The sequence below is a fragment of the Cajanus cajan genome, chromosome 1 (genome assembly GCF_000230855.2).
Source record: "Cajanus cajan strain Asha chromosome 1, NIPB_CcT2T_4, whole genome shotgun sequence".
Lineage (NCBI taxonomy): Eukaryota > Viridiplantae > Streptophyta > Magnoliopsida > Fabales > Fabaceae > Cajanus > Cajanus cajan.
Window position 1 is genome coordinate 13155779 of NC_138517.1, and position 14101 is coordinate 13169879.

A 14101-nucleotide genomic window follows, 5' to 3' on the forward strand; every position below is an offset into this window, starting at 1 on the left:
GTGTATGACAGCAGCAAACAAAATGCAAAGATTCAGAAAATCAACAGCGTCATACAGAATAACTGAGCCTGGAGAGGCTTGCCGAAAGAATACTCTCAGAATAACTGAGCCTGGAGAGGCTTGCCGAAAGAATACTCTCAAAATAACTGAGCCTGGAGAGGCTTGCCGAAACAATACTCATACAGAATAATTGAGCCTGGAGAGGCTCGCCGAAATAATACTCTCAGAATAATTGAGCCTGGAGAGGCTCGCCGAAATAATACTCTCTCAGAATAACTGAGACATTTCTGTACAGAAAAAGCCAAAACCAACAAAAAAGGCAAAATCAACAAAAATACAGAAAAAGTCAAAATCAACAAAAAAAGCAAAAACACAGAAAAAGCCAAAATCGAAAAAAGGGCAAAATACAGAAAATCCAACAAATCATACAGAATAACTGAGCCTGGAGAGGCTTGCCGAAAAAATACTCGTACAGAATAACTGAGCCTGGAGAGGCTCGCCGAAATAATACTCTTTCAGAATAACTAAGCCTGGAGAGGCTTGCCGAAATAATACTCTTTCAGAATAACTGAGCCTGGAGAGGCTCGCCGAAATAATACTCTTTCAGAATAACTAAGCCTGGAGAGGCTTGCCGAAATAATACTCTTTCAAAATAACTGAGCCTGGAGAGGCTTGCTGAAATAATACTCCCCAGAGATATTTCAACTCAAGCTCATAGAACAAATCCCCAGCGAGAGTTACCAAAGCAAGATCGTCAAAATCCCCAATGGAAGTACGATCTCCCAAGCAGAATATCCAAGTCAAAGGACTTAGACTTCCTCAGTGGAAGATAGCTTTCCAACTCAAACGAAGAGTGAAGCTAAGCCTGAAGAGGCTTTCTAAATAATACTCTGGGATACATGAGAACTTCAAATCCCCAGTCGCCTACACAAGAGGCACTCCTTCAAAAAGGAAAACCCAAAAAAGAAATTAATAACAATTCCCCAAGCGGAATTTGGCTTTTCAGCCAATCATCAAACATCAAGATAATTCGCCTACTCAGAGGCACTTCCTTCAAAAAGCAAAAATCATAAAAAGATCAATAAATCATTCCCCAAGTGGAATTCGGCTTTCAGCCTATCATTGAACATCAAGATGATCTGCCTAACAGAAGAGGCCAATCACAACCAATGACAAAATCCCCTAACGGATAACAGCCTACACAGAGGCAACAAAATCCAAAAATCAAAAAGAGTTACCCGAATAAAGATAACCGGGATACTCCACCAACGTCGAAAGGACGTCAGCCAAACATAAGGCATCGCTCAATTCAAGAAGAGCATCTGTGTCTACACCCCAAAGAGTTAGAAATTCCCCATGGGTACCAACTACGCAATGGAAAGTTGGGGCACAAGAACCTATGAATGACTACACATCCCCTAGACGGATCCCTGCGTTATCCAGCCCTCAGCGGCACAAAATCAGAAAAACCGTCGAAGCAGCATCGTGGACTGTGGAGACAAAAATCATCTCAAATCCCTGGAGAGGGCAAACTCACATTGCCAATGTCGTCAAGAACACGGAGGCAGACCCTGGAGAGGGCAAACTCACCCTGGAGAGGGCAAGACTCACGCACAAGTCTGGAGAGGCGACGACTAATACTCACCCCGGAGAGGGCAAACTCACCCTGGAGAGGGCAAGACTCACGCACAAGTCTGGAGAGGCGACGACTAATACTCACCCCGGAGAGGGCAAACTCACCCTGGAGAGGGCAAGACTCACGCACAAGTCTGGAGAGGCGACGACTAATACTCACCCCGGAGAGGGCAAACTCACCCTGGAGAGGGCAAGACTCACGCACAAGTCTGGAGAGGCGACGACTAATACTCACCCCGGAGAGGGCAAACTCACCCTGGAGAGGGCAAGACTCACGCACAAGTCTGGAGAGGCGACGACTAATACTCACCCCGGAGAGGGCAAACTCACCCTGGAGAGGGCAAGACTCACGCACGAGCCTGGAGAGGCGACGACTAATACTCACCCTGGAGAGGGCAAACTCACCCTGGAGAGGGCAAGGCTCACGCTACCAAAGTGACTAGAAGCGCGGAGGTATGCACCAACCTGGAGAGGCTACTCAACAATTTTCCCACCTGAAGACACTACAAGTCGGAAGGATGGCTTATTCCCCGGACAATTGGGTCAACTCCTTTACTTGTCAATCGGTACACCAAAAGGCCGTTTGACTAAGTAAAGGGGGGGCAGCTGTAGACCCCTAAAATTGTCCGGGTCGGAAATAAAACTCGAAGACCCTCAAAGATCGAAGGAAAGTCAGCCAGAAGGACTCCTAGAAGACCATAGGATGGCTATCTGTAGGTTTAGAGGTCTTAGAGTAGCTTAAAATAAGGAAGTGGAGGGAATGAAGCCCAATACGGCCGTACTAAACTTAATACGGCCGTATTGAAGCTTCAACACGGCCGCAGTGAACTCAATACGGCGTATTAAAGTTTCTGAAACTTCAATACGGCCGTACTGAAATCAATACGGCCGTATTGAAGCTTCAATACAGCCGCAGTGAACTCAATACGGGCGCATTGAAATTTCTGAATTTCAATACGGCCGTATCGAACTCAATACGGCCGTATTGAACTCAATACGGCCGTATTGAAATTCAAAAATTTCAATACGGCCGTATTGATTCCATAGCCCGTATTGCGCCTGTTCCCTATAAATATGACGTCGATTGGACGTCATAGGACACTTTTACACACAGTTTTAACCCTCTTCTTGAGTATTCTGGGTTTTTTGAGCAGTGCTCTGCCTAGAAATCACTCGGAGAGTTGATCCGACGAAGTTTTTGAGTTCTGAGCATTTTGCTTGAGTCTCGAACTAAGTCGAAGGGAAATCCATCGGATTTCCAAGTCAAAAATTATTTTTTAGGAAGGAGTGAGCGGGCTTGTAAAGCGAGGGAACGCCAAAAAGCTTCCCAGTTTTACTTGATATATAAAAAGCACGCTTCAAGAGGTTTCTTTTCTAAAAATCCCTTCTTTTACTGCTTTCTGTGTGCATATTAAACTGTCATCATGTAGATAGTTAATTTATAATTGCTTAGAATAAATAGGGGTAATTTAGTAATTTTGTACTATTATTTTTAGAAATAATCTGTCATAGGGAACCCGAAAGGGGCGCTGTGGGGTGCTAACACCTTCCCCACGCGTAACCGACTCCCTTACCCGACTCTGGTTGTAATGGCCGAAGTCGATTTTTGAATCGATTGCCTTAAACTTCTTTTTCCAATGTTTTGAGTAAAACATTGGTGGCGACTCCATGAACCCTTTTACTACGAAAACCACTAATCCATGGAGGGTCCCGCTTGGGATTAACATGGATTGGTGAGCCTTTTAATAAAATTGCTCGTTTGACGAGGTCTCAGTTTGAGAATAAGTCATTCTTGCAATCCACATTTTTAAACAAATAAACGAGTCCAACCATCCTTCGCGAATGCCGAAAGCCCGTTTCGGGCCGGTGGCGACAAAGACGTTGAACCGAGCACCATACAAAAAGTGTCGCCATATCTTCAAGGCAAAAACAACAGCTGCCAACTCCAAGTCATGAGTGTGATAATTCCTCTCATGGTTCTTCAGTTGCCTTGAAGCATAGGCCACCACTTTCCCGTGTTGCATCAGCACACACCCAAGACCCTGGTGAGAAGCATCACAATACACATCAAAGGGCTCACCAGAATCCGGCAACATCAACACAGGAGAAGTAGTCAACCTTCTCTTCAAAACTCCGCTCACAGGCGTCTGTCCAAATGAACGGATGCTCCTTTCTTGTCAACTGGGTTAGGGGCGCTACTATCTTGGAGAATCCTTCAATGAACCGTCGATAGTAACCCGCAAAACCCACAAAGCTCCGAATGTCAGTGACAGTCCTCGGACGCTCCCACTGCAACACTGACTCCACCTTAGCCGGATCAATAGCAATCCCCTCAACTAAAATCACGTGGCCCAAGAACTTCACTTCATCTAACCAGAACTCACATTTTGAAAGCTTAGTATACAGCTGCTTCGCTTTCAAAATCTCTAGCACCACCCTCAAGTGCTCTCCATGTTCTTCCCGGGTCCTTGAATAAATCAAGATATCATCAATGAACACCACCACGAATTTATCCAAGAACGGCCAGAAGATGCTGTTCATATAGTCCATGAAAAGTGCAGGGGCGTTAGTCACACCAAACGGCATCACGACATACTCATAGTGACCATACCTAGTCCTGAAAGCAGTCTTCGGTATGTCACCCTCCTTCACCCTAATCTGGTGATAGCCCAACCTCAAATTGATCTTTGAAAACACCGATGCTCCCCTCAGCTGATCCATCAAGTCATCTATCCGGGGAAGAGGATATTTGTTCTTAATGGTCAACTTGTTCAACTGCCGGTAATCCACACAAAGTCGACTACCCCCATCCTTCTTTTTTACCAACAACACAGGAGCACCCCACGGTGAAACGCTCGGTCGCACCAACTGCTTCTCCAATAGGTCTTCCAACTGACCTTTCAACTTAATCATCTCGGTAGGAGCCATCCTATAGGGAGCCACCGACACTGGCCCCGCACCTGGAACCAGATCAATACTAAATTCCATCTCCCTAACAGGAGGCAACCCAGGCACCTCATCAGGAAACACTTCAGCAAAGTCTCTCACCACATCTATCTCAAAGATAACTCTCTCAGTCTCCACACTCATCATAGCAAGCAGAAGGTAACACTCCGCACCGTCTCTCAGCAAGGATTTAGCTTGGCCAGCTGAAATCAACTACTCATCCTCTTCCTGTGGAAAGATTAACCGCCTATTGGCACAATCTATAAGTATACGATTGGCAGATAACCAATCCATCCCTAAGATTATGTCAATATCCACCAAAGGCAAACAAATCAAGTTTACCTTGTACTTCTTCCCATTGACAACAATAGGACAGTTAGCACACAGCTCAGAAGCAACTACTGAAGCAGATGCGGGCGTCGACACTAGCAGTCTCAACCCCAAGTCACACACAGGCACACCCAGCATAGCAACACACGCATAGGAAATAAACAAATGGGAAGCTCCAGAGTCAAACAAAAGCATCACATCCTTACCAACAGCCTTACCCTTCCCCTTCACTAGGTCAGAAGAAGTCGAAGCCTCAACACCCGTCAAAGCGAACACCCTACCAGTTGTAGTGGGTCTGTCACCCCTTTGAGTCTCAGTCCTCTGCATACTACTCCTCTGAGTATCAGCTCTCTGTGCCTCACTCCTCTGAGTACTCCTCTCCTGTCTACTCCTGGTGGGACAGTTGAAAGACACATGACCCATCTGCTGACATCTGAAATATCTGCTCTCGGTGTGTGGACAATCCCTGATCAAATGGGATCCACCACACCTGTAACACCTAAGGGCATCACCTCCACCCTGTCCTCCTCCTCTGGTAGTCTCAGCAGGTTGCCTAATGACAGGACCCCCTTGTTGTGGTGGGGGCCTATCATACGGCTTCCTCTGACTTCCACCTCCCCTCTTGGACCCAGCCGGTCCCTCAATAGATCTTATCACACGGTCACCCCCTTCTAACCTCTCCACAATCTTCGCCTTCTCTACCAAGGCTAGAAACTCGGTGATGGCCATAGGCACCACCACCTTCTTCAGCTCATACTTCAAACCCTCAGCAAACTTTCTGCACTTCCAGGCCTCAGAAATAGCCTGTGAATAAAAACGAGCCAAGTGCTCGAACCTCATTGCATACTTCGATACAGACAGCCCTCCCTGGTGCAACTGCATGAACTCAGCCTCCTTGGCATGTCTCACGCTCTCCGGGAAATACTTCTCCATAAACACCGTCCGAAAGCAATCCCAATCAACTGTAACTCCTCTCGCCACAAGCATCTAATATGTGCCCCTCCACCAATGCTTGGCCTCTCCCACAAGCATATACACCGCATATGCCAACCTCTTTTCTGGAGAACATCCTAGACCGGCAAAAATCTTCTCCAACTCACATATCCAGCGGTCAGCTGCCTCTGGATCTGCATCTCTCGCAAACTGTGGAGGATGACACTTCCGGAACTCAGCTAGGTCTCGGCTCTCCTGTGACCCCGTGGGCCTTGCTGCACCAGCTTCAACTCTTTCAGCCTTCATCCTAACAAAGTAAGCATTATGTTGTTGCATAGCCATAGCCATCATCTCTATGGCACGGGCTATCTGTTCATTGGTTCTAGTCATCGTCTACAAAAATAACAACATATTTAGTTTACTCCCACTCAACCAAATCAACAATTAACAACACAACAATTCATCACAGCAACAACACAACAGGACAGCACAACACAGAGTTAACACAACAAAAGCCTAAAGGAACCACCCCCAAAGAGGGTCCACCAGACTCGACCTGCTCTGATACCACTAAAGTGTAACGACCCGGTTGGCCACTACACTCACAACCATAGCACACCGGAAACACTAGACAGAATAGAACAAGTATATAAATATAGGATCTAGAATATAAATATATACAGATGTCCCGAATCCGTCTACAGTTAGGGCGTACAATACAAAAATTACATCAAAAGCCACTATGCCAAGTGACTGAAACAAACAAAACATCAAAAGGAGTCAGCTCCACCTGCCAGCTACCGATACACCGCCTATCCCTGCTCTGCTCCTATACATAGTATGATCATTCCAGTCCAACCACATGGAAACAACAAAAGGGTAAGCTAGCATAAAAGAAACAACATATAGAAAGGTTTAAGAAATATAAGCAACTACAACTATCAACACTTCATCAACATACATCTCGTCGGTTTCTCAACATGATCATCAATAAGCATACAATGCGTCGTCACGCATATCAACTCGGAGATCTCCTACAACAACTTAGCCTTTCGGCCTACATCAACTCAGCCATTATGGCCTACAACAACTCAGCCATTAAGGCCTACAACAACTCAGCCATTAAGGCCTACAACAACTCAACCATCATACAACACTACACTAATTTACAGCACAACACCTCCTCTTACAACGAGTCAACACAACTTACAACAACATTCACCGGATACAACTCAACATCTACAACAGCGTTCTCTATTAGTCATCACATCATATACATCCATTTTCGACTCATCTCAGCATGAAACAACATTAACCAGCATATAATAAAACCTCAGTCACGCGCCCGGCGCACTCATGGTTGCGCCCAGCGCAAGGCAACCAGAGAGCACCAGGGGCCAACACGCCCAGTGCAAGATGGTTCGCGCCTGGCGTGACCCCTCACGCGCCTGGCGCAATTTAGAATTGCGCCCAGCGCTGGCCAGGCAGAGGCTCCATGGAGTTTCACGCGCCCAACGAACCTAGGCCCGCGCCCAATGCGGGGAAGGCAGAGACCTCCCTTAGGTCTCGTGCCCAGAGCAACTGGAATTGCGCCAGCGCCCGTCTGGCAGAGACTCCCAAGGAGTCTCACGCCCAGCGCGACTAGGGTCGCGCTCAGCGCAGCACCACATCCAAAACATTGCCTGCGCGCTTGGCACGATCCCTGACCCGCCCGGCGTGGACCAACCAGAGGCTCACATTCTCAAGCTCGCCCGGCGCACGCATCTTTGCGCGCGGCGGGCTTGTCAAAAGGAGCCTCCAGGTGGTCTTGCGCCCGACGCGAAGAACCGCGCTCAGCGCGAGGCTCATTAGCAACCCATCAAGTTCAAAGAACTTCACCAAATCCTGCAAAATATCCAGAAAATCTAACCAGCAATCCAGCCAAAAGTTCACATTTTCTACCAAGAATTCAAAAACTTAAACTTTTCACACATGCAATCATCAACTGTCAAAAGACCCAAAATTTGTCAAACCCTCAAAGAACCCTAAAACTTCCAATTTCAGCATTTCAACAAAATTATCAAATATCAACCAACTTCAACAGCTAAAGAAATTGCAACAACCTATTCTCAACCAAAATTTACAACAAAACTAACTTCCCTTACCTTGGTAGAAGATTCCGTACTCCGGGAATAAGAAAACGAAGAAGAAGATAGGAGCAAGCTTGAATGGAGAGAAATGGGGATGGAGAACTTCAGCTAGCCTCCCACTACGATTCAGCACCTTCAACCAAGGTTCCCACAAGAGTCAGCAAGTTCAAGAGAAAGGGGAGAGGAGTAGAGAGAAAAAGAAAGTAAGGGTAGAGAGTGAGTGAGGATCCGGGAAGAAAAAGGAAAAAACAAAAAGGGAGGATCTCACAATTTTTGACTAATACAAAATTTGAAATGTCTCTTCACTTATATAAAAAAAAATTTAAAAAGTTAAAGTTTAAATAAAAAAGTTTTGTAAACATGGTGAAATTTTCATAAACGTAAGTCCTAAAAACATTAAAAAAAAATTAATTTCATATTATTTTATAGTTATTTGTGGAATAAATTTTATATACAATTTTTACTATATTTATAATTTTTGGATTCAAATAATAATTGAATTTCATGATTTTCTTATAGGTAAATCTATTGTTACAAGTTTTATATCTTAACTCAGTCAAAAATTAAGTTAAAATTATAAGAGTGAAAATGATTACTTTTAAAAAAGATTACATTGATCCAAATATAATTACATATAAATAATCAAAATAAATATTTTAATAGATAAACAATCAAAATAAATCTAAAAAAATAAGATAAAAGATAAAAATATGTTTTTTTAAATTTTTTAACAAAATTAATTATAAAAAAAGTTAATAATGTTTTGCACAGATAATATAATATATAAAAAAAAACTTCTTTTTTATATTTGAATTTTCCAAAATAAAACCTGGTTAATTATTTGATCGAATACAATATAACCAAATCTAGTTTAATTTTAGATATGTGAATGTGAAAAAATATATGTTGATATTCATATTCAATGGTTGAGAACATTCATAGATATAAAAATTAGCATTCCAATTTCCAAGGGTAAATCACATTTATTTTCTGTAGAAAATTTTTTTAAAAAAAAATGTGGCAATAATAAACGCACTAATTAAACAGTCAAAAATTAAAACATTAAATAAAAAATCATGTAGTTCAACTTAATATATATTAGCATTCAAATCAAATGAAAAATTTCTCACATGAGAAATGGAAACTATTAATAATATTTGCTCTTTCTTTAAAAATCATTATGATCACCGTCTCTGGGACTATCCAACTTCAATGTATTACCTAAGTTCTCATAATTAAAATAATATAAGAGATTTAATTAGCAAATATGCCTGGGGCATATTAGTGGACTATTTTCCATGGTAGCTGCATGATTTTGATAAAGTAATAATCAAGTAATTATTTAAAATTAATTATTATATATTAAACACGAATAATTATTTTATATATTTTTTATGATTATAAATATTCATCACGTTGTACACAAATTAGAATAGTAATTAAAGAAAAAGTAAGAGCTACTTAGAATGAGGAATTTGACTTTTATTTCTGATAACGCACGCTTTGTAGAAAAATCTTTTGGAGAAGATAGGTTAGATCAGTATCTATTTTCCAGCTAGACAGCGCGCATGCACCCTTCGATTTCAAATAGAGAGATTATGTCAAAGATTAGTAAAATCTTATGGTTTTAGATACGAAAATTATCTTTTCTCTATATTGTCAACAATTTTTAAATTATTTCAGTCGGTCTTCTCTCTTCTTTTTTTTTTTTTTTTTTTTTTAATAAATATGTTTTAATTATGTTTTTAGTCATTTAAATTTGAAGTATGTATTTTTTTTCTTCTAAAATTTAGAAGTTTTGGTTTTAGTCCCTAAAATATGAACAAGTATTATTTTGTCACTCAAATTTAAAATTTATCTTTTTGGTCTTTTAAATTTAAAACATGTCTTAGTTTAAAATATAAAAAATTATTATTTTAATTCCTATTAATTAATTTATTGCACAAAATTCTTTTATTAGTATCATTATCAGTGAAAACATCATAGTAGACCAACTAATGTTGCAAGAGTACTATCTTAATTTGTCATTGTAACATCTTCTATCCCATATACTAATACAAATATTAATGAAACAAAAGAATATTACCTGAGTAAAACTTTATTTAAAATAATTAAATAGTTCATAAAACACTTATAATAATAAAGGATTCACATTTGGTTCAAAACAGAACAAATTTAAAACATAAATGTCTCCAAAAAAATTACTATACCACATTGGTCATCTAAAAATAATACATGAATTTAAGGACTATTGGGAAAAATCTAAGTCCCACATTGACTAGAGGTTAGACAATTAAATAGTATATAAGTGAATAACAACCCTCACCTTACAAGTCAGTTTTGTAGGGTTGAGTTAGGCTTAAATTCACTATTCTAAGAAAGACTAATATTGTTTCCAAACAAAATGAAATAAACTAAGTAAACAAAATAACAAATCTCAATCTATGAACTCCGATATCACATCTTATCAAAGCTTCATCCGTAAACATGCTAAAGTCTAAGCCTCAACATTAGCATTATTTATCATCACCCTAATGGCCTCTTGCAAAACATACATAAAAACAATATATCAGAGTCATTAGTTACAACAAAGACATATCAAACACATAATCATAAGTAATTACAATTTACACACTTGAAGGATAATACTCATATAAGATTGTTTGAAGGTGAATACTCATATGTGGCTAATTGAAGGCTATTACTCTAGTACGGTTAATACTCATGTGCAATTAATACTCATGTACGGTTGTTCAAAGGCTAATACTCATGTACGGTTATTTCTCATGGGCGATTATAAAATATTTTATACACATGATACATGTCATACATACAAAACTATATATGTAATTTCATCTCATAAACTTATCACGTACTCATGTCATTCACATAACACATCCTTTTCATGTCAATCTCATGCATACACATCATCATCATGTCAATTTCATGTGTACACATCATCATCATCATGTCAATATCATAAATACATATTCAACCTATCATATTCAATTATTAACATTAACTAGTATGAGAGTCACATGTTCATAGTTCAAACACAACAATTACACAACATCATATGATACACCTCAAAATAAAATCATTATGAAATCATATAATAATGTATTAATACCTCAATCATAATCACTAAGAGATTAACATCAAAATAAGAATTTAAATTAATAACTTAACTAGTTTTGCAATGTATTGATATCACACATTAATTCCTTTGGTATTGTTATCACCGAGGCATCTCAAGTCGTTAACAATGAACTCACATTATAATTTATTCACAATTGTTATTCTCTATCATGATTTATATTTCTTAAACATTGATACAGGTACCCCAAACCATTCAGAAGATCAAACACTTAAAGGGTAAATTTATTCATCATCACTATTTAAAAATTGCATTTCTAAAACTAAATCTCATATGACCTCGTGTGGTACAAATACGATATTTAGAGTTATATACATGTTATCATGTTGATCTTAATTTAAAGAAGATTTTTTCACACCATCATTTAGGATGTGTGTAAAGTTTAGAAGTGAACAATAATAATTATAAACATAATACGGCTGAAAAAAATAGATAAAATTATATATACAATGAGAAAAAAATTTAAGGTGTAAAAAATAATCAAAGTTGATAAATATGCGGTTCACGTTCATATTTTTCCAACAAGTGTGTAGAGTTGAGCTCAGCTTAAGGTAGGTAAATTCTGGATTTAAATTTTAAAAAATATTCTTAAATTTTTTAAATAAAAGCTAGGAGTGAAAAATATCACTATAGAACTTAGATATCCTAATAACAACACTCCTAAGTCTATCAATCACCTCTAACATACCTAATAGAAAACAAATAATAAAGGTAAAAAGTGCAAAGAACATGGGAAGACTGTATTAAAATCCACTAAAAGTCAACAAAAATGAAATAAAAGTAAACTATAACATTTATGATAAAAATCCTCTCAGGAAAAGAAGGAACAAAATTAAATTGTTCAATCCCATAAGATATTAGTTTATCTGCACAAGCATTCCCCTCCCTTAAAATGTAAATGTATGAAGAAAAAAATCCACTTATGCAAACAAGTATTCTTAATTACTAATAATATTTTTTTTTAAAGAATTACTAATTATCAAATAAATATAAATAATGGATTTTTTTTTATTAAAAATACCCCTTCTAATATTATGAATTTTCCTCTTTCTATAAAATGGAAACATATATCCCTCATTCTCTTCGTTACATGAAAAAAAAATTCTCATTATTTGGAAATAAAGTTAGTTCATTAAGTGTTTTTATTTTTTTGGGTATTTTATACATGAGATAGGAATTACTCGTCTTATGATTTATTTAATAACAAAATATATAAGTTTTATTTCATCTTTCTTCAACTAATTTGTCTAATTTTATAATTTTTTAATAGTCAAACATTAAATAATTCTATTTTTCTTGTTCAGTTTCTTGATTTTTTGTAAATTAATTAAATAGCCCCAATTTGAAATGAATGAAGTATTAAGAAAGTATTAATATGTTGAGAAAAACTGGCTAGATAAATTCATTTGTTATTATTAAAAAAAAATCGTTAAAGGAGATTTATTTTCATGATTTAATAATTTTTTTTATTTAAAAAGAAGATATATCCGATTCTCACTTACAATCAGATTGATTCGTGTAGGGTTATAGTGGTATAGCTTATATTGCTTTATATTTACCACTTAAAATTAAATATAAATGATGTATAATTTTAGTATTTGCTATAGACTTAAAATAAAAACGTGGTGGGTCCCACTGGTACGAAACAAATTGATTAGTGATGAACAATCCCCACGGCACGGCAAGCCTTTCAGATTTTTATTTTATCATACCAAATACAGATCCATTTGGATCTGAAGACAACGTGATCAAGAAGAAAATTTCTATTGAAGATTCATTAATTTTTTTTTTCTAAATTAAACTTTTGTTCTTTATTTTATTTTTAAAATTTATTTTGATTTTCTTTAACTTATAAATTTGGATCCATATACTTTTTTCAAAACAATGATTATTTACAATTTTAAGACATAATTTTGAATTTATTTTTGATTAATACAAAACTTGAAATGTCTCTCACTAAATTCACTTATATAAAAAAAAATATTTAAAACAATTAAAGTTTAAATAAAAAAAGGTTTTGTAATAAACATGGTGAAATTTTCATAAACATATATAAGTCCTAAAAACATTAAAAAAAATTAATTTTATATTATTTTATAATTATTTGTGGAATATATTTTATATATAATTTTTACTATATTTATAACTTTTAGATTCAAATGATAATTGAATTTCATGATTTTCTTATTGATAAATGTATTGTTACAAGTTTTATATTTTAACTTAGTCAAAAATTAAGTTAAAATAATGTTACAAGAGTGAAAATGATTACTTTTAAAAAAAATTAAATTGATCAAAATATAATTACATATAAATAATCAAAATAAATATTCTAATAGATAAACGATCAAAATAAATCTAAAAAAATAAGATAAAACATAAATTTTTTTTTTTAATTTTTTTAATAAAATTAATTATTAAAAAAGTTAATAATGTTTTGCACAGATAATATAATAATAAAAAAAACTTCTTTTTATATTTGAATTTTCCAAAATAAAACCTGGTTAATTATTTGATCGAATACAATATAACCAAATCTAGTTTAATTTTAGATATGTGAATGTTGTAACATAGTTAAAAAAAAAAAAAAAAAAAAGGCTAATTCAGTAGTCCAGAACGGGTCGTTCCCAAACTGGAACGGACCGTTCTAAACTACTTAATTGAACTATACAATGTAGTTGAAAACGGGCCGTTCTGGGAAGGAGAACGGGCCGTTCCGGATGAGTCCCGGAACGGGCCGTTCTGATTTCAGAACAGGCCGTTCTAGGCGTGGATTTTGTGCATGATTTGGGAGTTCAGAACGACCGGTACGGGCCGTTTTGGGGAAATTTGAAAGTCTATAAATAGGGGTTGGGGGCCTTCAGGAAAATGAGTTTTTAGAGAGAAGTTTTAGAGAGAATGTCTCTAGGTCAGTGAGCTCCTTTCTCTCCCAAATTTCTCTGTTTGACTCCTTTTCTCCTCTAAATCACTA

General features: G+C 37.3%; 1 protein-coding gene across 1 annotated transcript; it reads right to left on the minus strand.

The window, feature by feature from the left end:
- Positions 1 to 4794: 4794 nt before the first annotated feature.
- LOC109815861 (uncharacterized) lies at positions 4795 to 5898 on the minus strand. Its single transcript, XM_083076912.1, has 3 exons — positions 5118 to 5898; positions 4924 to 5006; positions 4795 to 4809 (listed from the first exon to the last, which is right to left on the minus strand). The coding sequence occupies exons 1-3, from the start codon at positions 5896 to 5898 to the stop codon at positions 4795 to 4797; spliced, it is 879 nt and encodes a 292-aa protein (XP_082933038.1).
- Between the last annotated feature and the right edge of the window lie 8203 nt (positions 5899 to 14101).

Bases quoted from the DNA above. Each gene is read 5' to 3' on its own strand.
- LOC109815861 (XM_083076912.1), bottom strand. From the start codon at position 5,898: ATGCTTGTGGCGAGAGGAGTTACAGTTGATTGGGATTGCTTTCGGACG. The intron at 5,007-5,117 runs GTAAGGATGTGA...TGAGACTGCTAG, and splicing joins GGGGAAGGGTAAGGCTGTTG to TGTCGACGCCCGCATCTGCT.